Source organism: Vipera berus (assembly GCF_964194415.1).
Source record: "Vipera berus genome assembly, chromosome: 13".
NCBI lineage: Eukaryota > Metazoa > Chordata > Lepidosauria > Squamata > Viperidae > Vipera > Vipera berus.
In genome coordinates, this window is record NC_138216.1 from 1627382 (window position 1) to 1651026 (window position 23645).

At 44.0% G+C, this 23645-nt stretch overlaps 3 protein-coding genes across 6 annotated transcripts in view; 1 reads left to right on the plus strand and 2 right to left on the minus strand.

The window, feature by feature from the left end:
- Positions 1–12546, minus strand: part of CHLSN (cholesin) — a 66646-nt gene extending 54100 nt beyond the window's left edge. Inside the window, exons 1-2 of one of the 3 annotated variants that reach the window (XM_081338019.1) lie at positions 12515–12546; positions 10397–10552 (exon numbers count right to left, since the gene is read on the minus strand). In XM_081338019.1, the coding sequence (XP_081194145.1) occupies positions 10397–10531 (135 nt within the window). In that variant the 5' untranslated portion in view covers positions 10532–10552; positions 12515–12546. Of the gene's footprint in view, positions 1–10396; positions 10553–11831; positions 12485–12514 lie in introns of those variants that run through there. The other 2 variants (XM_081338020.1, XM_081338021.1) reach the window with 2 other exon arrangements.
- On the plus strand, positions 2982–4379 carry GPER1 (G protein-coupled estrogen receptor 1; the record flags this gene model as incomplete). Its single annotated transcript, XM_081338578.1, has 1 exon — positions 2982–4379. The coding sequence occupies one exon, from the start codon at positions 2982–2984 to the stop codon at positions 4140–4142; it is 1161 nt and encodes a 386-aa protein (XP_081194704.1). The 3' UTR covers positions 4143–4379.
- A 1505-nt stretch (positions 12547–14051) lies between the features above and the next one.
- Positions 14052–17495, minus strand: ZFAND2A (zinc finger AN1-type containing 2A). Of its 2 annotated transcripts, none has more exons than XM_081337788.1 (7): positions 17361–17495; positions 16588–16680; positions 16342–16436; positions 15687–15818; positions 15128–15279; positions 14670–14738; positions 14052–14183 (listed from the first exon to the last, which is right to left on the minus strand). In XM_081337788.1, exons 2-7 carry the CDS (start codon positions 16640–16642, stop codon positions 14165–14167), a joined length of 522 nt encoding a protein of 173 aa, XP_081193914.1. In that variant the 5' UTR covers positions 16643–16680; positions 17361–17495; the 3' UTR covers positions 14052–14164. The 2 variants fall into 2 exon arrangements, with proteins under 2 accessions (XP_081193914.1, XP_081193915.1); XM_081337789.1 differs by lacking the exon at positions 14052–14183 and adding an exon at positions 14305–14334.
- Between the last annotated feature and the right edge of the window lie 6150 nt (positions 17496–23645).

The window sequence follows — 23645 nt, forward strand, 5'->3', positions numbered from 1 at the left end:
GAAGGATGGGTTTTTGAAAAGGTTGAAAAGGAACACCTGAGAAGGTCTTTCAAACGGATGGAAACATGCTGGCGATCCAGAAGAGAAAGCGGACGAACAAAAAAAGGTAGGATGCTCTTCCTGGACTTGCTAATTTTCAGGGAGTTGATCGGCTTTCTTCCTATCTCATTTTCATCTCATTTTTTTTGCTCAGGTTTGCGATACCCGCAGCGTATCTTAAAGTGAAGTTTACTTAGCAGAATCGGTGTAACGGCATCTGGCTTTATCTTTCTATTTCAATAAGCGTTCACAAAAAAAAAGGAAAAGTGAGAGGGGGAAGGCAAACAATTCTTGAAATGAGCATAAAAATCAGATAACTCGTTCAGCGGGTGAGAAGGAAAAAAAATCTAGCTGGCAGCAGCGGAGTTAAATTTCAACAGGATCTTTTTTTAAAAGTTGGAGACAAAAGGCAGAAGCGAGGACATCTATAAAGTCTTGTTTTTATTGGTAGAATTTAATGTTGGATATTAATCTGTTGCCATAAACTATTTCAGCACTTTGAAACATTTATTTTTTTTTTTAAAAAAAATATGTGATTCCATTTCTAGCTGAACCGTACCTTTGCATACCCCGGTATCATCTGAATAACATTAATTTCAATTACTTGACTGTAAAGATGCTGCCCAGCCTACCGGTAGTTGGAAGAAACCCAGCTCTGGATCAGCTAATATTTATGATTGTCCAGCTGTGTACAATAAAGGCTAAAATAAATGAACCTAAGGACAGCTGAAAGTAAGGAACATTACTGAAATACTGTAGTGTTTTTGCACATCTTCTGCATAAACAGATTGTCACCAAAGCAGCATTATTTCAAGTATTTTTTTCTTTAAAAAAAAACAAAAACCAGCATGCACTTCAGTCTACTTCGGGGTTGTTTATAAAAAAGGATTTATCGTACTCTTTCAGGAGTAAGGCTTTTTTTAAAAAAAAAAACAGGTTAAAATACAGATGTGCTATGCTTCAACCCTCTGTCGGTGAATCAAACTTTTATAAGGTTTTCATACTTTTGAAAGAACGCCTTATTGAAAAACTGGGTCGCTGACAGCTCCAGTCATTCAGACATTACAGTATTTAGGTAAGAAAGTTATTTTTTCTTCTTGAAATTAAACAGAACAAAACCTCATAAAGCTACTTTCTGCACGCCATTATATAAAAGGACTGACTTATAACTGACAAGCAAGACATCATCAGAACTGCAAACAACATTCTACCATCTATTAACTTTGGAGGAACATGGTTAGACAGTCCATCAACAAGTCCTAGTAGCATTTAATTAAACCAGGATATAACCGTATCTCAGACGCATCTAGGACAGACAGAATCCACCAAGTAAAATCATCTTCTCTTCCTTTGCAATGCCGTTTTCGCTGACAAAATTTGCTGCTCAGTTTCCTCGCATAGTGTGGCTGAAAACGTTAGTCGTCTGGATAGCTCCTTTTGTTATATATTTCAATTTTTCAGAAGAATAGCAAAAGAGGGAGAGGTTTTAATAGAAACAGCAGCTACTTAAGGTGTATTTTTGGAAGCCTTCCTGTCTTAAATAAATTCCAGGCAGTCTCTCTTTTTTTTTTTTTTGCTTCCAGAAGTTTATTTATTTTATTTATTTTATTGGATTTGTATACCACCCTATTCCCATAGGACTCAGGGCGGTTTACAGGGCAGTTGTGGGTGCTCCAACACTGGAGTTTGTTTTTTTATTAAAGAGTTTTACAAAATTTTACAATATATCCCCAAATCCCTCCCACCCCAACCCCCCCACTTCCCCCCCCCACTTCCCAGAGCTAAATACAGGATTATAGTTACAACAATCATATTCTAAATAAAAATTTACACAATATACAATCAACCAAATTCGTACTGCGCTTTAACTCTCTCTTAGCATAACTACTAACAATAACAATATCCCACTAAATTCTACTCATAAGCTAAATGGAACTTTTTGGTCCCATATTTGTTTTCAATATAATTTATCCATCTCCTCCAAACTGAAATATATCTCTCCTGTGAGTGATCCTTTAAATAAGCAGAAATCTTGGACATTTCTGCAACTTTAAACACCCATTCTTCTACCGTGGGCAGATTGTCCTTCTTCCAATATTGTCCCACCAGTAACCGTGCTGCCGTTATCATATTCAACATCAGATTAGTCTCTTTGACATCACAATTTACAACAATACCTAATCAGAATTGAACACGGGCACCAATTAGACAGATTTTATTTAAAAAAAAAAAGCAGAGCAGATTCACAGTGAAGGGAAAACAAAGTTAAAAAAACCAGAAAAATCCATTTTTGTCCTCCCTCTGGTCTGTAAACTTTTAGCCCCTTTTCAGCCACAACACGGAGATAACAGGGGCTGCTAACAGTTAATTGTCTATAAGAAGAAAGAACTCAATTCAGCAGAAAGCAGATCTCTTGTTTCTCCTCAAATCTGCTTCATTTCTGATTTTTATCCTTTTCTTGAAAACGCAACCCCTAAGAGGCACTTTTCATCTCAGCACTAAATGGATCTAAGCTGTCAAAAGCTGCTTGTTTGTTTAACGCTCTCTGCACTCCCCGGCATGTGCCATTCCTCCACCCAAACCCCCCAAAGACAACACCCTGAGTTTACATGAGGAGACGCCAGCGTCTACACCGTTGGAGCCTTTCAATTCTGCAGAAAGGAGATTAATTTTCTTTTTCATTAATTGCAGGTCTAGCCTTCGCTGCGGGCTAAACAGGAGGAGACAGCCCTAGATGGCTCTGCGTCTTTCAAACCACGAACGAGTCTTCCACGGAAGCAAAATGCACACACATCCCAAACCGCCTCTATGGCTATTAAAAAGCTCCTTTGTTGCAGAAGACGAAGTCGCAGGCGCTCTTCCTACTGAGGACTAGCATCTTTCTAATGTTCTCCAAGAAGTTCTGAACATCCTAACTGATTCGGCCCTCGGAGGCTACAATCATGATCTCGGCTGGTCTCTTTGGCACCACGGCCCAGCTGAACAGCCTGGCGCAGAAATCCAGGCTTATCTATTTCACAGAGAATCACACCACGGCAATTTACACGGGATCCGCCTCTCCGGCGCTTTGTAACGGCACCTACTTTGAACTCAACGGGTCCCGCTTTTGCAACGAGACTCAGGCTTTCTCCCTTGCCGACAAATCGGAGCAGCAGCAGTACGTGATAGGCCTTTTCCTGTCGTGCCTTTACACGGTGTTCCTCTTTCCCATCGGCTTCGTGGGGAACATCCTGATCTTGGTGGTGAACATCAGCTTTCGCGAGAAGATGACCATCCCCGACCTCTACTTCATTAACCTGGCGGCGGCCGACCTCATCCTGGTGGTGGACTCCCTCATCGAAGTGTTTAACCTGGATGAAAAATACTACGACATCACCGTCCTCTGCACCTTCATGTCCTTGTTCCTGCAAATCAACATGTACAGCAGCATCTTCTTCCTCACCTGGATGAGCTTCGACCGGTACATCGCCCTGGCCAAAGTCATGAAGTCCAACCTCTTCCGCACCATGGAGCACGCCCGGCTCAGCTGCGGCCTCATCTGGCTGGGCTCCATCTCGGCGGCCTTGGTGCCCTTCACGGCCGTCCATCTGCAACACTCGGGGGAGATACACTTCTGCTTCGCGGACGTGGCGGAAATCCAGTGGCTGGAAATCACGGTGGGCTTTATCATCCCATTCGCCATCATCGGCCTCTGCTATTCATTGATTGCCCGGGTGCTGATCAGCGCCCACAAGCACCGAAGTTTGCGCCTTCGCCGTCAGAAAGCCCTGCGCATGATTTTCGTGGTGGTCCTGGTCTTCTTCATTTGCTGGCTGCCGGAAAACGTCTTTATTAGCGTGCAGCTTCTCCAGAAAACCGGAGACTCTTCCTCCAGAGGCCGGTCTTTCAGACATAACTATCCCTTAACGGGGCACATAGTAAACCTTGCCGCCTTCTCCAACAGCTGCTTGAACCCGCTGATCTACAGTTTCCTAGGCGAGACGTTCAGGGACAAACTGAAGCTGTACATTGAGCGAAAAACCAAAGTCTCCATGTTGAACCGCCTTTGCCACGCGACCCTGAAATCGGTCATTTCCGACAGCACTGAACAGTCGGAGGTTTAGGTTTAACCTGTAGCACGAATAGACTCTGCTCCTCCCTGCTTCTTACTAACAGAAAAAGTCCGTGTTTCGCCCTGTTCGCCGTGTTTTTATAAGAACGTGTAAAACGCGATACGGTACTTGGGACTGCTTCAATCACGGAGGGGGATAAAAGCCTCGCCCAAAGGTCAGCTGCATTTATATAAGCCAGGAATCCAACAATTACTTATGGAAAAAATGTAACTATAATACAATTCTTGAATATTGTTACCTACCTGATCTATGTTAGATGCCCTAGAAAATATAATAAAACTGCAGCGACGCTGGGAAAAATTCAATAGAAGGTATTGACAGTAGGATGCAAACAAGTCAGCGGTTTTCCATTCACATACACTTCATCTTGCAAACTCAGTTAAGGAAACAGCTATCATGTTCAACACATGATTCGATCTGAGACAGATGTACTCGGTGACATAAACTGAATTAAGAGAACCAGAAAAGCAATCCAGGTTTAGAGCTGAGTCCTCCCCTGCTGTTATTTTTAGAACGGGTGAGCCAATGTGTTTTGGATTTCCAGGGCTCCTGTCTGGATGTGAATCAGTTTGTAAACTAAGTAGGATAACTTTTTCTGACACGCATCAAGGCATCCATAGGTAGCCCAATACACGTGACATTTCCTGGTTTAGTAGCTGTGTTGTAAGTAGAGGGGAGACAGATGGACCTGAAACGCATTTTGGATCCACACACGGAGGTTTATAACTGACATTCCAGAAGATACACAGAACACAGAGTAACAGATCTGGATAGGACCCTGGAGGTCTTCTAGTCCAACCCCCTGCTCAGGCAGGAAACTCTATACCATTTCAGACAAATGGTTGTCCAATCTCTTCTAAAAAAAACTTCCAGTGATGAAACACCCACAATTTCTGGAGGCAATGAGTTCCACCGGCTGATTGCCTGATTGGCATGCTAAAAGATGGGAGGGATAGGCTGTCTGAATCTAAAAAGCACTCAATGATGGGGGAATCTCTGTGTTTTCGTGGCACTAAATCTGCTAAGTACTGTAAGTCTAAACCTAATTAACAATTTGGATATCTGAACTAAGTATGATCATTTACTAAGCAGCTGCTATTTCTTGCAAGGAAGAAGCTGGTCTGAAAATCTTAGGAAAAGGTTTACAAAAAGGAACTAAAATACTTGGTGCAGAATTAGAGTCATTTGGGTTATATGTCTGTCAGCTGTTATGAACCACCCTTTCATAGCTTTTTTTTTTAATACTCAGCATTTACTCATAGACCTCACACACATTTTTAAATTCACAGCCTCTACTTTAGAATCAGCTCTGAGCTCGTGTTGCCTAGAACTAAGGGATAATCTCCCATGTAACCTCATCTTTAGATGAAAATCAAAAAGTCAACGAGAACTCACTCGGTGAGAAGCTACTGTTTCCCCCCCCCACCCCCACCCCCCATTTGTTGAACTTCATCAGTCATATGGATAGCAATACCGCCCTCTTTGCACTCAAATATAAGGAAATGTGAAAGATTTAAAGACTCTAAAATGCTGCATTAAAGAATCTTTTTTGTCTGTGGCTTCTGTTAGTATTCTACGGCTGGATCCGGGTCAAACTAAACGGGCTCCCAATGAAATCGGAAGGAACGTCAGCTATGATTTCAATCCTGTTGCAATTTCAATGGGATTTAAGTGCAGCTAGGGTAACTTTGCCTGGATCAAGCATAAAGCAACCTCCTTCTTGTCCTTGGTGGGAAAGTTTTGGACAAAGAGGAACAGAAAGACGCCTTCAGCCAGGCTGGCCTGGCAGCTTTCCAGCGTGGCAATGAATAAATGCTAAACCAACTGCATGCTCTCGTTTCCACTTGCAGTTATCTAACTGAGGAAATCTTGTTTGTGGAGCTCTTGGGAACAGTCAAGAGTCCAGTGTGTGTCGGCCACAGGGTGGGCTGATCCCGAGAGAATAATAAACATCCTACCGTTTGACAAGGGACACCAGATCCCCCCCCTTTTAGTTATCTTAAAAACTTTCCTCCACGGGGATGCTAATATGAAGGACATAAAGTCGTTGCAGCATTGCGAAAAGGCAGCGAACAGCACCCACATTCCGGAAAAACCACATAGCGAGGAAGTAACCCATGAGAAAAATCCGTCCGCGGAAGGAATTATGAGAAGTCTGGCACGTGGGATGTCATTCAAAATGACCAGAGAAGCAAATCGCTTCAAACATGCCTTCAATCAAGCAGAGTAGAGCTGGAAGGGACCTGGGAGGTCTTCTAGTCCAGCCCCCTGCTCAGGCAGGAGACCCTGTATCATTCCAGCCAAGTGGCTGTCCAGTCTCTTCTTGAAAGCCTCCAGTGATGGAGCACCCACAACTTCTGAAGGCAAAGCTGTTCCACTGATTAATTGTACTCACTGTCAGGAAAGATACTGGCCTATTAATTAATTGCCTTTTTAATATTCCAAGGCCAGTGACCACTAGTCTACTGTCTGAGGAACTGGAGTTAACTCAACATAAGCTCCTTGTGCAGAGCGGAGTCCTGTCAGGCTGAGCTGAGCTACCTCCAGTCCCCCTCCCTTAACTGGTAGATTCAAATTTGATGACAATACAAGCCTTTATTTTACACTTCATTTCTCTCCCTTTTCCTCACTCAGGGATACGGCAATACCAAGGGCTAAGAATAAACATGAGTTTGCTGATTGAAGCGCTCCTGGTTGCCAGCTCTGTTTTGTTCTCAGGCAAAACAGGTTATCGCCTTTATCTCATGGTGGCTGCCGTGCTCTTCGTTAACAAATTGTTATTGCAAAGTTTGTAGAAATATTACAGGGTGATAAGACGAAGCAGCCCATCCCCAAGCTCCACATAGCTGTGGAGTTTTGAAAACGGAATTAGTATCACTGCACGCCGTGGCTAATTCAGAAACACATCCCAGTTCTTGAACACAGCCAAGAATTGTGAGCTTAGAGATGCTTGTATTAGCAGCAAAGAGCGGAGAAATTATTGGCATTTATCTGTGCTGGTTAACAAAAAAGGGAAAGGATCTGGGCTAAAAGCAATTAAGATAAAGATATGACCAGTGATTGTATTTCATTACAGTAACTCAGATCACTAGAATGTCCCTGGGCATTCATGATTTATTAGCCTTGGAAGCCAAATTCTTTGGAAATATTTTCTTCTGTGGATCACAAATTACAAAGTTGAAAAGAGTGACTTGAAAATCACACACAGTGCCATTGTGGCATCCCTGTGGTCCCGTGATCAAAATGCAGAGGCTCGGCAACTGGCTTGCGCTTGTGACGGTGTGCCGGGATCAGGTGATCCCCTTTTGCAACCTTCTGAGAAGCAAAGTCAATGGCGAAGCCGGATCCACTTAACAACCGGGTTACTAACTTAATGACTGCAGTGATTCACTTAACAAGAAAGGTCACAAAACTCACTTAGCGGCCTCACTCAGAAGCAGACAATTTGGGCTCAATTGGGTCATAAGCCGAGGACTACTTAAAGATCCAAAATGGAAACCAATATTCCTTTTGACCAATCCGCATTTTGAACAGTCTGGTTTAAGAAATGGCAACCCAACCCGGCGTTTACTGTATGCAGTATGTGGTGTTGGAATCTGCTGGTGAAGCCTAAATTCCTAACCTTTTGAGACTCTGCTAACTAGGACGCAAAATATTGTGTTTATATCAGGAACAGTGGGAGACGTAAGCCTTTCGCCTGGGAAAACCATTTTCAAAGTAGGAACTGTTTTCCCAGCTGTGAATATGCCTTCCTGGGAAATTTGCTCTGTCCATTACAAAAATATTCGAAGGAATGCAAGATTATTCAGCCTTATCTCTGCATATAAAATATTTCAAACAAACCTCTCCGTGTTCTCTATACTTCGTGGTCACCGCACAAGGGTGAACGAAGCTAGAAGTAGGACAGCAAAAGTAAACCGGTAGTCCCTGCACGTAGCAAGTAAATTCCACTCTGTTATAGTTAAGTTAGGCATAAAAAGAAACTGTCCCCCTAACCTCTCTCACATCTTCAAGATATTGTTTTGCCTTCCAGAAACAAACAGCTTTGCTTGTTTTAAACCACAAGTTTATGCTGCGGGAAGGTTGGTAAGTTACCCAAAGTAAAGCAGGTTGTGACATATCCAGAGATTTCTTCTCTACCTTTAAGGCCACAAAGGAAATTGTTACATCTATTTCAACGCTTGCTGGATGCGATGAGTAGGAAGATGAACTCACACAATGCTTGGCCAAGATGACAGCTTTGAATAACCGGTTTTGACCAAGCGTCAATCTCCCCCAAAAGTAAAACTGTCAGAAATTGCAGATTCTAAGGCCTTTCTCATTAACTATCAACACCGCTTACACTCAGCTGCCTTGACCTAGATTTCTTACTGTAGATCATTTTCCTTCGATTACCTCCGAATACAACCAGGTATTGTTGTTTATTTATTTAGAAAACTTATATAGGTGCCAGTCTCATAAATGGCTCATGAGATTCCATAAAATCAGAATGTATAAATCACCAAAGCCCACAGCAACATACCCATCACATTGCAACAATCCACCAGGTCTACATTTAAATTTTCTGGACTCACTTCCATCAATGCTGGGGCAGGTTTTTGAAGGCTGACTTCTGCATGAAGATATGAATCTCTTCTGGTTTTCTAGCTTGTCCTGATCATTTGAGCATTACAGAACATCAGACAGCCCAAATTCTGACGAGGCAAGGCCTCTGGTTTGAAACTGGTCAGCAAATCCCAGCTCATTAGATTAACATTTAACATTACACACTTAGTCAATGTCAGGAATGACAAAATCCTCAGCTGAAGAGAAGAAGAAAAAATGAAAAACTGTAAACTGTAAACTTTATGCCAACAGGCAGTAGAATCAACACAATCCCGAGTTCCCTTTCTTACAAAACACTTCACCTCATTGTGATGCGGCTTTGGACCAAATCAAGTTCAAAGTTTGCACTTTAACAGAAGTTCTCAGGCAGATCCAGTTGTGTACGTTTGAGCGAAACACAGCAACAAATCAGAGAAACCCTTCCGCACATTAACAAGTACATATACCGGTTATACCTAGCTTTAAACTCAATAAGAAGGCTGTGGGGTATTTTGGCCATCAAGCCAGAACAGAGAAACCAAAGGAGGACTCCCCCCCCCCCGTCAAAGAGACAAGTCCGGTCACAAATCAATTTTTTTACTTGATAACATACTTCAGTTGCTACAAACTGGAAGTTTTCAATGCTCTGTGCTACTAACTCTACACCATGTGAACTTGCAAGGAACAGCACGCCAAAAGTTCACACAAACTCTTCTTTCCCTTTGGGACTAGCATGGAGAAGGGATATGAGGGATTTCCTTTGGTCTCAGCAGGTCAGGTCAAAAGGAGTCAGTCAGCTCCTGCTAACAAAAGCCAGATTGTGCGGCTAAGCACAATATCTGATGGCTGGTGTACATGCTGTATGGTTAATATACAGAGAGGCGGGAAAAAATGTTCTCAAAACTGTACGAAGCTTATACAGCCTTGGGAGGACACGAAGCAAATTCACGGCAAAAATGGCCACTTAAATGGAAATATCCCCCCCTTTTTTTCTGCAAGTGTGAGTCACTCCAGAGGTCCAATGGCTAAATTAAAGGGGCTTTGATCTCAGGTGCAACTGTTAGTAACACGAATATTAAATAAAGGCGCACATTTACAGTAAGCACACAGCCAAGTAAATTTACCTTTGTTTGTAAGAATGCACACAGAAATGTACATAGAAGAAATGGCCGAATATTCTTTTGCACAGAGATACCTTTAACCAATGATGGGCAAACCTGTATCCCAAACACACCTACATCTATTTCTTCTGTATGTTGTTAAATGAAGGCTAGATAAAGTATCTCTAGGCACAGGAGAAATTAGATACTGTAATAATAATATGCTTAAGATATCTGGTCTGCTCTACTTTCATCTAACCAGAAAACACTACATCCATATGCTTCATAAATGACTATGAAAGTTATTAAGAATGAGGGTCCTGTTTAAAAGTCTAAGGCTAATAAATAGGTTTTCTTAGCATCCTGGCACTCCCCATGTTAAATTTCAGATTCTCTTCATTCAGATTAGAAAACAGAAAAATACAGACCACGTGGCAATAATCCCAACAAATTTTAAAAATTATAACATATTGTCTTGTCTACATTTTTGAACGAGACTCACAGCTGAAAAGGTGAACAAAGACACCTCTAGGATCAAAGGACTGATTCTTATTTACTCACGTTTAGTTTATGTTTTTTCAGCACAGGTTCATCTTCCTCTGGTGCCATTTGTGGCTTCGGATGCTTCGTGGATTTCTTTTTCTGTTTCATCTTCCTCTGCTCGGGTGAAAGATGCCTTTTCTTCTCGGCCTTCATCAGTTTTCCTGACTTACAACTCTAGAACAAATATAAAGAAATCGTACCTGTTAAAGAGGTTTTTATCAGAACAAATCAAATCTCCCCAAAAAAATTTTTTAACAACTTTGTACAATTATGTTATCAACGTCCTTTTCTTAACCTTTTTTTTATAAAAAAAACCCCACAATGTCTGTCTTTGAATAAAGTTTTAACTGTCTACGTGTGATGGTGGAATTGCAGATGGGCAGGCTGGAATATGCCTCATGTTTAACCTGAGTTACATATAAAGGTAAAGGTAAAGGTTCCCCCGCACATGCGTGCTAGTCGTTTCCGACTCTAGGGGCCGCTGCTCATCTCCGTTTCAAAGCCGAAGAGCCAGCGCTTGTCCGAGGACGTCTCCGTGGTCATGTGGCCGGCATGACTAGACGCCAAAGGCGCACAGAACGCTGTTACCTTCCCACCGTAGTGGTCCCTATTTTTATACTTGCATTTTTTACGTGCTTTCGAACTGCTAGGTTGGCAGAAGCTGGGATGAGTAACAGGCGCTCACTGTTACGCGGCACTCGGGATTCGACCTGACAAACTGCTGACCTTGTGATCGACAAGCTCAGCATCCTAACCCACTGAGCCACCGCGTCCCTATAGTTACATATAAGATTGTGGATAAAAAATAAACATTCTTTTTGATAAAAAAGAAATGAGATTTTTGATAGAAACGTGACCAAAAGCGTCCATGAAAGAGACCTAAAACAAGATCAAGCGATGACATCAGCCAGTATTGAGGGCCCAACCAGCAAAAGAAAGCTAAACGATGAATGGTGACAATATATAAGATTCAATGTTATATAGTAGCATTATATCATTATAACATTGGAGTTATATAGTAAAGATTCAGTGACACAACTAGCTCTCTCCACAACCTGGTTGTGTTGGGCAAATCCCACTTCACGAAGTCCAATACGCCCAAGATATTCTGCGTGACAATTCTACAAAGTGTAGTTTAAAACCACTACTGCAAACAAATACATGGGTTTTTTTTTACATTGTTTATAAATGGGGATTTAAAAATAAATATAGAGAATCTGCTTAAACACAGAGTTGCCTTTTGCAAGCAACACTTAAATGTTGCCTTTAATTCTCAAAAGTTACAACCAGAATAGCCAATTTCGTTTGCTTTTTTTTTTTTTACGCAGCGAATTTTCTTTCATTTTTGAATACAGGTGGTCCTCGGCTTACGGCCACAATGGAGCCCAACATTTCTGTGCCTAAGCGAGACAGTCGCTAAGTGAATGTTGCCCCATTTCATGACCTTTCTCACCTCCGTTTGTTAAGGGAAATCACAGCGGTTGTTCAGTTAGTAATACGGTCGTTATATGAATCCAGCTTTCCCCCCATTGACTTTGCTTGTCAGGAGGTCACAAAAGCAGAGCACGTGACCCCGGGAGACTGCGACCGTCGTAAATGTGAGTTGTTTGCCAAGCGGGTGGATTTGGATCATGTGACCACGGGGACACTGCAATGGTCGTTAAGTGTGAAAAACAATCCCGAATCAACTTTTTCCATGGTCAAACAGTCGCTAAACGAACTTTTATAAGCCCAGGACTAATTATTCCCCCATCTGCTTGAAGAGCTCGCCCAGAGTCACTTTGTTGGAGTTGGTTGGGGCTAATGGGTGCTGTAGTTTGGGGCTTATGGGTGCTGCAGTTGCTTGGGGCTTGTGGGCATTGTCGTACAGAATCACTGTGAGTCCTCCCCCTCCTCTTACACACACACACACACACACACACAAACAAGGCGGGCCTGCCTCTAGTTTGGGCAGGGAGAAAATGGAGACTAGCCGACCCTGCGGGGTTGTTGTGAAGGCTAAGGCGAGAAAGGAGGCGAAAACGGTCCGAAAGGTCAAAGGTTGGCCCGCCCACCACTCGCCCTCGGAGCACGTGGGCGGCCACAGCCACGGCCGCCGCCTCCGCACCCACCCCGGGCTCCCCCCAGGCAGCCTACCCGGCTTTGTCCCTGGCCGCTCTTCCGCCTTTTCCTGCCAGCTTCTTTCTGGCCGCCGCCGTCCCTCCCTTCTCGAGCCCCGATTGGCCGCTCGGGCGTCCCCGCGCTCTGATTGGAGGCGCTGCCCGCCCGTCTTCTCGCGACAATTCCTACGAGTGGCCGCGGCCCCTTGTCAGGCCCGCCTCCTCCTCGACTTTTCCGGATACACGCTCTCTCCGCACGCGGCGGAGGCGGGGCCAAGGGAATGGCCCGCGATGAGCACCGGTGCGGCTGCGCGAGTTGCGGCCGCGGGGTCGAAGAGCGCGTGCGCAGTCTTTCTTTACTGATTGGACGAGGCGCGCCGGGCTCTCCTGCTCATTCTATGCAAATCAGCCTCTGTTTAAAACTTTAAATGAAGCATTTAAAAATGATAAGTTAAAACCATTGAAAAAGAGAAGCACGAGAACCGTCATGACCTTGCCTTTTAACAACCCCCCCTCCAAATAAAAAAAAATAAAACTCATATTTTGGTGAAAAAGCAGCAGTGAGCAAACTTTTTCCTAGCTTGCTTGGTGTAGAGGGATGGATATTTCTCATCTTTAAAGCTGTGTGGACTTCAATTTGCAGAATTCCCTGGCCAGCAGAGCTGCAATAAAATGTAATAAAAGTTTGCAACTTGCACTGACGTTACCTAGTTGGGTAATGCAACATTTGCAAGCAAACCTGCTCAGAGAACACCAAGGACCCCACAATTCAACCCTGAAGTACAGAGTCTCTTCTAAATTGGTTATATTAAATATATCCTGAGATTTTAACCATATGGAAAAATGCACATTTTTGAGCTTAATGTCAAAATCTCCAGTGTTTTATAAATACTAAAAAAAAACAAAGGAAAAAACCCACTAATCATTTTTGTATTGTTGTTTTTTATTGTTGTAAGCCGCCCTGAGTCCTTTGGGAGATAGGGCGGCATATAAGTCCCAAAATAAATAAATAAATAATTATTTTTCTTCAAATGGTGCAGCTCTTTCCTCTTTGACCCACTCTTTTCTGACTTGGGTGGGGGGGAACTAAGTTTGAAAGAAGTTCAGCACCCTCATCTGACATCTGCACTTTTGGGAGGCTGAATTTGAAAAAGTCTACATTACAGTCTTTGAAAGACTCAGCAGCTTAAAATGGGCTGGTTTTGTTGGTGGTGACACCCTGTGGGTTATTCAAATATTGCAAATAAAACCAAGTTGGGGGGGGCGGGGGGGGAGATTTCACTCAGCAGGGCTCTCTCATTCCTGAAAAATCACTCCATGGCTCTGCCGGAATAAATCCAGCAAAACAAAATAGAGATTCCCTACTCCCATCCATGAAAACCTTGTGCTGTTTGAGCTGTTTTCAATATTCCAGTTAAGTTGGAGAATTTGAGCGAATAGAAGGCTAAATCACGTTGCTCAAACTTGGCAATTTGAAAAATCTGCTCTGGCCATTATCCTAGGCAAGACAAGGTTCATCTAATTCATTTTCAGCAGTTCTGTGACTTAAATTCAAGCCAACTATCACAACAACGTAAGGAGTCCATTTAATCAGAAAATGTGCAAAAGGGTACAATAGATTTTTAAAAGCTAAAGGTGGACAGCAGTATGACAGGCTTCACGCAGGTTTAGTTCCCAGCTGCAGACATCAACTTTTTGCTTTGCATCTGAAAACAAAACAACAATGCAATTAGCCAGAAGCTACAAAATAGTATTTCCCACACAGTTCACAACATTCTTACTTTTTTTCTCACTTATTGTTCCTCGTTATTTCTTTTTCACAAGAGAAGGCTGTAGAAGTGCTAGGATTTCAGTTCACTATAAAGGATTAATTTAACTAGTTACTATTATGCTAAAACCTGGTCACTCAATTCCTTTAGTAATCAGGTTGTATAAAAACAACCTAAGTCTAAGTAATCAGATCGAGTGAAATCTTTTGTGCTGTATTACCAATACCTGACTTATTTTGAAAGATCATAAAATACCCAGCTTAATTTCTTTTGAAATAGCTGGCACTTGATGGCACATAATCAAACAGACTGACCAGTTAACTTAAGCACATTTGGAAATCAATAAATGTTTTGCACTAAAGTTTCAACCTGGCACACATGAAGCACAGGATTACTTATCAAACAGAAAAGATCAAACCTTACCCATTTTGTAGAAATGGACAGTTGGGAGAATTATTCCTGGATTGCAGGGATCTCATTATAGCTGCACAGCTGTGAGGAAGTTAATACACATTTAAGTGAAGGATTTTTGATGAATAGGAGAGTTTCATTATTAACTATCTGGTGTGTGTTTTACTTTTATGCATTTTTTTTCATTATTCATAAACCACATGGACCTGTTTTGAGGCTTCAGCAACTTATAAATAAATGAATGTTTACTAATATTAACTAAGCTCTATCCCTTGTTGTAATTTTCACTTCCTCATTGAAAGATATTCTGTAGCCACCCTGATAACAGACTCCTTCATCAACCAGCTGGAACAAACAAATTCCTAAAGTCTTCTCCCAGGACCCAACCATCTTTGAAAACCACCTAGATTCAATTTGGGAGATGCTCTAAAAAGATCTGTCATGCTGACTTCCCAACCCAGGAGCCTTACCCAGCTTTGGAAACAGGTGAAACCCATCCCGGACAGTTGTGGTCCAAAGGATGCCGATGATGAAGACAAAAGTTCTGGTGACACTGGTCACAAACCAGCCGCATCATCTCTTTCTTTCTGCAGCCTCCTTTGAAGCATTTGTTGGTGAAGATCTAAACGCCAAGGAGATCGCATCAAAATCACACCAAATTGGGCCAACGTGCTGATATTTAGTACCCCTTGTGAGTAGTTGGCCTACTTGGTAAATTGGAACTGCTAGTAAAGTGCAGGGCTGGATTCCACAGTTCAGAGCCAACCCCAAGTTGGCTTCCCCATAAACCAGAGTTTCTCAACCTTAACAACTTTAAGAGGCATGGACTTCAATTCCCAGAATTCCCCAGCCCGCCATGCTCTTTCCAGCCTTTTCCCATTTTTCTTTTAAGGGAATGTGGTCCTTAGCTCAAATTAGTCCTTAAGCAAAATGAAGTCACTTTCTAAAGTCAGAGAAAGCGCCATGGAGGCAGGAGGGAGACAGAACCAAGAATGAGAAGAGGCCCACGCCTCTTAAGAAGGTCCTTACTTTCTGCTTCTGCTGGGCTGAATCCTGCTGGCAGTCCTGATCCATATGAGCCCCCACAGCTACATCGGGCATCTCTCCCTTTCTGACGGGGACCGGAGTGTTGCAAAGAGGGCAGACTGGAACCTGTACATCCTAAAACAAAAGATTATCAGGTTGAAGTCAACAAAGACAAGATAGAGCAAGTCGGTGAATGGCTAACATCGCCTCCCTCACTGGGCACTTTTAAGCAATCCTGTACTCTGTACCTTAATGAAAGTTCTAGCTAATTACTAAGGTTTGCATAAGGCAGTTGGTCCTAAAGCAAGCTGAAGGATAGCCAGCACTTTGCTTGCATTTATTATTTTAATAGTTTGCCATGTTGCTTTTATTTGGTTGTAAGCTGCCTAAGAGTGGGAAAAGCCCCTTTTCCACATAAATCCCTCACTTTTTATTATCTTGCTTCTTTGTCATGTCTTAGGTCTCACAGTATGTCATGATTTTAGACAGTAGTTATACTTTTACAGCTTGAACTAGGGCCAATGCTAGAGGCCACCAGCGCAAGGACAAGGAACAGTTAAAGAACTCGTTCAACACCAGCATTTTTACATAGCTAGTTATGCCTTGGCACATACCATCCCCATTTCACAAGGTTCACAATTCCATAAATACAGATCACCTTCTTATACGCTGAGGAACACTTGTGTCGGCTGTAGGTAATGTGGTCTTTGCAGAAAAGCTCCTGGCAGGCGTCACATTTCAGAGGAAGAAAATCTTCAGAGAGAAAAAAAAAGCCAACATGGTAGGTTGGATTTATTCTAACACAAGAGATCTGGTGGTCTTCTCAAATCACAAGGGTTGTTGTTATCCCTTAAAGGAGGGATACCCCAAGCACAGGCACACACACCCTTCCCATGATCCGTACCCAGCCTTCTGCAGGTCTTCTCACAGCAGTGTTGTCCCAGGTCTGGGAATTCCATTTCTTCAGAAGCCCAGAACTTCCCAGGATTATGGTTACCTAGAAGAAGAGGTTGTCTAAATTTGCTTTTCTGACAGGCCACACAGCAGCCAGATTCACACCCAGAGATGACACATGTGACTTCTGTAATCAGTGTTATTAAGTCACTGTCAAATACCCCATTAACCCAGAATTTCGCTTTACCATAAAAAAAACCCCACAGCAATCATTTACACTGGTGTGTCCAATCTTGGCAACTTTAAGACCTATGGACTTGACTGGCTGGGGAATTCTGGGAGTTCCTCCACAGATCTTAAAAGTTTCCAAGGTTGAACACCCCTTATTTACACAATAGCAAAGGCTCAAGGCAAAGAAACTCCTTGAGGACTCAGATGTAAACTAGGTGTCAGCACAATCCAGTTTGATCAAAGTCATTCTTCTGCCAAAAAAACAGACTCACCAATGTCCAGGCTGAACTTTGCTACTAAGAACCATGACCAGCCCCCCCCCCCCAAATTCTAAGTCGTAGAGATTCCCCATTGCCCACCTTTGGAAAGTCCCACATGCTTAATAAGCCAGGATTTGAATACAGAGCTTCAACAAACCACTCAACAGCACCCGGGATTACATTCCTATAACTACTTGGACCGCCTTTCACTAAGTGACTCAAAAGGGAAAGAATTAACCCAACACACACCAAGAGGAACAGATTCACACAACATACTTAGCCACACACTCACACTGGGTTTAGCAAGCCGTGGGGATGCACTCCCGTGTCGGTTCTCTCCAACGTGGCGGGCAGGGTAGGGACCTCGCAGGATCTGCGATAAAAACACAAAGCCCCGTGTAGACTTAACACACAAACACACAACCCGCCAAGCGCTCGGGCGCTTTATGTAGCTCAGCGCAATTTCGCTGATTCATATTTTACTTCCGCCTCCCGGTTGCCCAATCAGAGCAGACCTTGTCAACGTCACCAGCACTCCGACCAATCATGGGAAGACCGGCTTTGGGCTTTTTGCTGAATCAGGGCGCCCCGCCTCCTGGCTGTTCTAAGCGTGAGTCAGCGTTTCTTTCTGGTCGGAGCTGACCCGCTTTTTGCGGAGATTTGAACTCGAGCCCTTGCACACGACCCGCGGGACAAACACGTGTTTGGCTACCGCCTTGATCAGCCCTTGCTTGCTTTTTCTCATTAGGGTCGCCATCCATAATGATGACAATAATAAATCAACATGTAGCCCCTCTAGGTGGCTGGGGGAAAAATAAATTCAAATTATATTTCTGCCCATCTCACATCCATCATTTTAGGCGGCCAGCAATAAGGATAGATAAAACACAAACAATATAGAAATAACCTCAAGAGTTTTTATTTAGCTTTGTTTTTAATAGTAACTATTATTGCTTTCCAGAGTTGTGCTTCCAGATTTTTATTTATTTGTTTTGAAATATTTGTTGGGTTTTTTTGGTAATGATTTTAATTCTTGTCGGCTGACCAGAGTAAATTAGAGTTAGGTGGAATGCAAGTTGAATAGATTGTTGTTGATGATGATGATGATGTTATCCCCAGAATTTGTGGCCTAATTCTGTGGCATGTCTGAAGTCCAACATAACATCTTCTGCTTGAGCAGAAAATTGGACTAGATGACCTCCAAAGTCCCTTCCAACTCTTATTATTCTGGAAAGTGCCAGAAAACACGAGAATAAAGTCAGGATATGGGACCTTGTGGGTGACTAAGCAGTTGCTGTTCCTGCCTCACATGATGCTCACCCAGCTCTGACTCATCAGGTTGTATCAGATAAACAAAAGTGCACAAAGTTTCTTCCAGGTTGTTTGTATTGTCCAACATACGTCAAAGGAGAAGGAAAAGGGCAGCTAGGGACGTGGGGCACAATTCCTGGTGGCTAGGAGTTTCAACTTCTTTTTTCAATCACCCCAGAAATACTTGGGGAACCTCTGTAAGAAACAAGAGTTCTGACCAACAGGAACCTCAGCCTGATCCAGTTTTAGGACTCATAGAACTGGAGGAAAAGCTGGCGCTGCGCTCGCCATTAAAATCCGATTTTGTAAAAACTCTGCACAGTGGGACCCCCCCCCAAGACCCCAGATGAAGACCCAACCTTACTTGTTTACCTGCGATTTCCCACTCCCTCTATCCGCTCCTCTTTCGGTGGAGGTATCTCCCTGCCTTCACACATCATGCCAACACCGTTTGTCAAGCTGCAGCCTTGCTTGAACAAACCACAATCCTCGGGTTTCCGAACGCTGCTCGACCCAAACGAAGCATCGGGGCTCCGAGGCTGGGTCAACCCAGCCATTGGAGGCTAATGGGAAGCCAGCTCACACACCTTCTTCTAGCGCCCAAGGCCGCCTAGCTCTCTGGCTCCTGCCTTGGAGAAGAAGCCAGGAAACAAAGTCGACACCACCAATCAGGACCATTGTAGTCCTTCTAGAGAAGATGGAGAACCATTGGGAGGTCAACCTTCTGCCCAGCTCCTGGCCCTTGGGCCAGACAGCTCTCCCTGCCGTTGGCCATAAAGTTGCCTGCCTGACCAGCCTCCTGCTCAGATGAGCAGCCCACCCAGCTTGCTCATGGCGGTGGGACACGGAGCCCCTCCTGGCTCTCTGACAGCAGAGGAGGCCAGAGGTCCCAGCTGAGGGAAGGGCTCAGCCTAAATTGCTCTCCCCCGCCCCCCACGGAGCCAAACCAAAAAAAATGTCAACTCTTTCCGAAGAGGAGCCGACGAAGGATGGAAACCCCGCGCTGCGACAGCGTTCTCGGGCTTATGTTCTTAGCCAGGCTGAGACCAGGATCATGGGCTGTGCGGTTTGATAGAGGAGGTGCCCACAGGAAGATAACAAAGCCGGCGTTTGTGCAGCGGATTTGCGACTCTTAAGCAAGCCTGCAAATCCAAACAGAGACGGGGCCCAGCTGGCCCAGGCAGAGAGAGGCATCTTAAAAAGAGGACAAGGATTAGAAATTAGCTAAGGTCTTAAGAGGTCTATTTTTAGACCATCTCCCCTTCTTCTGACACATTTTGGGCTCCTGAGATCTGGGAAGCCAAAGCGCCAGCCCTGGCTTTGCTCGCGCACGCAGGAAAGATCACACGACGAGAGGAGAGATTACAGCGGCTGGCTTAGCGGCCCGGGAGTGGGAAGGGTTGGAGATGATTTGCGGGGATTTGGCAAATGGGAAAGTGCTCGGAAAGCAGAATTTAATTAGCAAGAGCCAGCATGAATCGGAAGGGGAGAGGTTGCATGTCCTAGCAGCCCAGGATTAAGGGGAGGTGGGGGGGAGAGGAAAGCAGGCCTGCAGCCAGAAAGATTGAAAGGGGGCAAAGTTAAAATCAGGCCTTCCTTCCTTCCTTCCTTCCTTCCTTCCTTCCTTCCTTCCTTCCTTCCTTCCTTCCTTCCTTCCTTCCTTCTCCCATTCATTCATTACATATTGTTGGAAAACAGAACAGATCTGTCCACACAATCACCAGGAGCCAAATTTGACTCAAAAATTGGGGGGGGATTTTACTTCTACTTTTTCAATGTTGCAAATCGCTGTCTTTGATCTGAGGGTAAAGGACAAGAAGACACGGATGGAAACTAACCAAGGAGAGAAGCAACCTAGAAGTAAGGAGAAACTTCCTGACAGTGAGAACAATTAACCAGTGGAACAACCTGCCACCAGAAGCGGTGAATGCTCCAACACTGGAAGATTTTAAGAAAAGGCTGGCCAGCCATTTGCCTGAAATGGTATAGGGTTTCCTGCCTGAGCAGGGGGTTGGACTAGATGACCTCCAAGGTCCCTTCCAACTCTTCTCTTCTGTTCTGTTCTGTTCTGTTCTGTTCTATTCTAGTCAGCATTTGGACTCAGCTTTACCCCTGGCAAGAGTAGGGGAAATCCTCCTACAGTGTTTTCATTTTTGCACGTTTTCTTTCCCATAATTTAATATACCACACAAACTAATAAAATTAAGAGCAGTATATAACTCCAGAAGCACCATTAGAAGAATCCTAACCTGCAAGATTAATATATAACGCTTTAGCCCAGGGGAGATTGCAAATAAAAGTGAAATATGACAATAGCAATTCTGGGTTAATAAATAACTTTAAAGAGAAATAATGAAGAGGCGGTCTACAACTTTAATGGGCTTCTTAAGATTCATTATTTCAAAAATAGCTGCTGGTCCCTCTCCTTGTCTCTCCTGGCGGATGCACACAAATTTACCAGCCGAGTCTTTTGAATGCCTTTTGGACAAGGAGATGGCATTTGTCTTAGAAGTGTGACAATGGGCAGACTGTTAGGAAATGGAAGAACTCTCCATGTTCCTCCCCCTTCCAGTGTTCTTGGACTCCAGATCTCATCACCCACAGCCAGCATGGCTAACGATCTGTGAGCCCTGCAACATTTCGGCTGGCCCATATCTAACTGGCGGTTCAAAAGTTCTGCGTTGTCTCCACCTTAGATTGGGTTTTCTATTTCCCCTTGAACTTCTGCAGTTTATTAGATATGAAACTACGAAACCCTTTGGAAGTTGTTTTTGGGCACATGAGAAGAGCTTGGTTGGGCGAGACAGGCCAGTGAAGCCTTCACTACAAGGAGCTCATTTTAATCTATGGAACTCCCTGCAACAAGAGCTGGTGAGGAACAGCAGCTTTGACAGGGGAGGAGAAAACTGTAAGATTAAAACATCTGCATGGGAGGGAAGTTAAAGCCCACCAACTGGGACCACAGCAGGTTGAATTAAATGGAATTGGTGCCCAATTCAGCAAGTTTCTTGTAATGTTTCATCCTTAGGATCAGCCCCTGAGCTCCCAATACAGGCAGTCCTCGGCATACAGCCACAATGGAGCCTACATTGCTGTTGTTAAGTGAAACATTTGTTAAGCGAGTTTTGCCCTGTTTTACAGCCTTTCTCGCCACAGTTGTTAAGTGAATCACTGAGTTGCGTTAGTGATCCAGTTGTTAAGTGAACCTGGCTTCCCCATGGACTTTGCTTGCCAGGAGGTTGCAAAAGAGGAATCACGTGACCCCGGGACGCCGCGACCGTCATAAGTACGAACCAGTTGCCAAGTGTCTGAATCTGATCCCGTGATCGTGGGGATGCTGCAAAAGTCGTAACCGTGAAAAATGGTCCTAAGTCCCTTTTTTTCTGTGCCGTTGTAACTTTGAATGGTCACTAACTGAACGGTTGTAAGACGAGGACTTACCTGTAGTGGCAAAATTCTTCCTGATAGTTGCAGCTTCTTCCATGCCTGTCCTGCCTTCCTTTCCCCTTAATCTTGAGCCTCGGATCAAATGGAGTCCTCCTTCAATGAATTGTCAGCTCTGAGCTGCATTGGGAACTACCTGCCACTAGATGGCAACAGCTCCTTGCTGGGTTTGGGGCCGTTTAAGAAGGCTTCGATTAAGGGTGTTAGAATCAGGAGAGAGAAAAAGTTGACTTGGTTATTATTATGATGTGCAGGTAAGTCTCGACTTACAGCCATTTGTATGATGACTATTCAAAGTTACAACGGCACTGGGGAAAAAATGACCTAGGACCGTTTTTTTTTTACCCTTAAGACTGCTGCAGCGTCCCCGTGCTTACGTGATCAAATTCAGACGCTTGGCAACTGATTCGTATTTATGACCGTCGCAGCATCCCAGGATCACGGGGTCCCCTTTTGCGACATAAATGAGAAAGCCAGATTCATTTAAGAACCGTGTTAGTAATTTAGCAACTGGAGCGATTCACTGAACGGGGCAAAATCCTACCAGCAGAGAGCAGCAGTGCCTCCCTAATCCTCAAGTCCACATTCTCCTGCCTATTAACTAACCTCTCCCTGTAATCATAAAATGTAACTTTGCAATTACGGTGTCAGATTGGAAGTCTCGCGCCAAATTGATATTTTAGCCACAACAGTAAACTTTTGCTGATGGCCGATAATTTGAAGAGCGGGGGGCCAGATAAAAAATTCATAATGGCAGAGGCAGCCTGGAGTACGGACAAATTATATTTAATGCTCAGAATTGTCAAGCAATTTGCTGCAGGCCCTGGATGTAATAAATAGAGGACGTGACAAGACGGAATCACACGAGCCAGGAGTCCTTGGGATGGAGGGAAGCCTAGATGGGCACGCACAGTGTTTTAAGAGATAACTGGTTAGGAGTTTCCAACTTGGACATCATGTTTGCGGAACCCAAATGCTGAGGAACAACACTTGAGTGTGTGTAGGTGTATGTGACCTTACACAATGGAGTTTGCTCCCAGTTTATATATAATTTAGCTTCTTCTCCTTGGTAGTTCCTTGATTAGGGAATTGCTTTCTGCTTGATTGTTTGCCTGGGTTTAAGGTAAAGGTAAAGGTTCCCCCGCACATGCGTGCTAGTCGTTTCCGACTCTAGGGGCCAGTGCTCATCTCTGTTTCAAAGCCAGCGCTTGTCCGAGGATGTCTCCGTGGTCATGTGGCCGGCATGACTAGACACCAAAGGCGCACGGAACGCTGTTACCTTCCCACCGGAGCGGTCCCTATTTTTCTACTTGCATTTTTTATGTGCTTTCGAACTGCTAGGTTGGCAGAAGCTGGGACGAGTAACAGGCGCTCACTCTGCTACGCGGCACTCGGGATTCGACCCACCAAACTGCCGACCTTCTGATCGACAAGCTCAGTGTCCTAACCCACTGAGCCACCGCGTCCTGGGTTTAATCCCTGCTTATCTGGATGTTGGTTGCTGGAGAGAATATGTTTTGTCTTTTTCTTCCTTCCTCCCTCCCTCCCTCCCTCCCTCCCTTCCTTCCTTCCTTCCTAGAATATAAAAGTCCACGAATATCCAGTGCTGAGTTTTTAACTCTCGTAACGTTGTCTCCTGACGGTACTCAGATATGAGAAATCGTATTCTGAAGAAGCTGCTTCTTTCCTTTGAAATAGAGAAGGCTCTAGGAAAAAGATTGTTGAGGTCTTGATAAAATCTAACCATCATGCAGCTTCACCTTTGTAGATGATCTACCCAGAGACTTAACCTCCACTCCCTTTTCTTCCTCCCCACCCCAGT

Coding starts and splice junctions, on each gene's coding strand:
- ZFAND2A (XM_081337788.1), bottom strand. CDS start 16,642: ATGGAATTCCCAGACCTGGGACAACACTGCTGTGAGAAGACCTGCAGA. Junction 15,819..16,341: donor GTTCCTCAGCGTATAAGAAG/GTGATCTGTATT, acceptor CTTTTGTTTTAG/GATGTACAGGTTCCAGTCTG. Junction 14,739..15,127: donor TCACCTGTTTCCAAAGCTGG/GTAAGGCTCCTG, acceptor ACTTCCTCACAG/CTGTGCAGCTATAATGAGAT.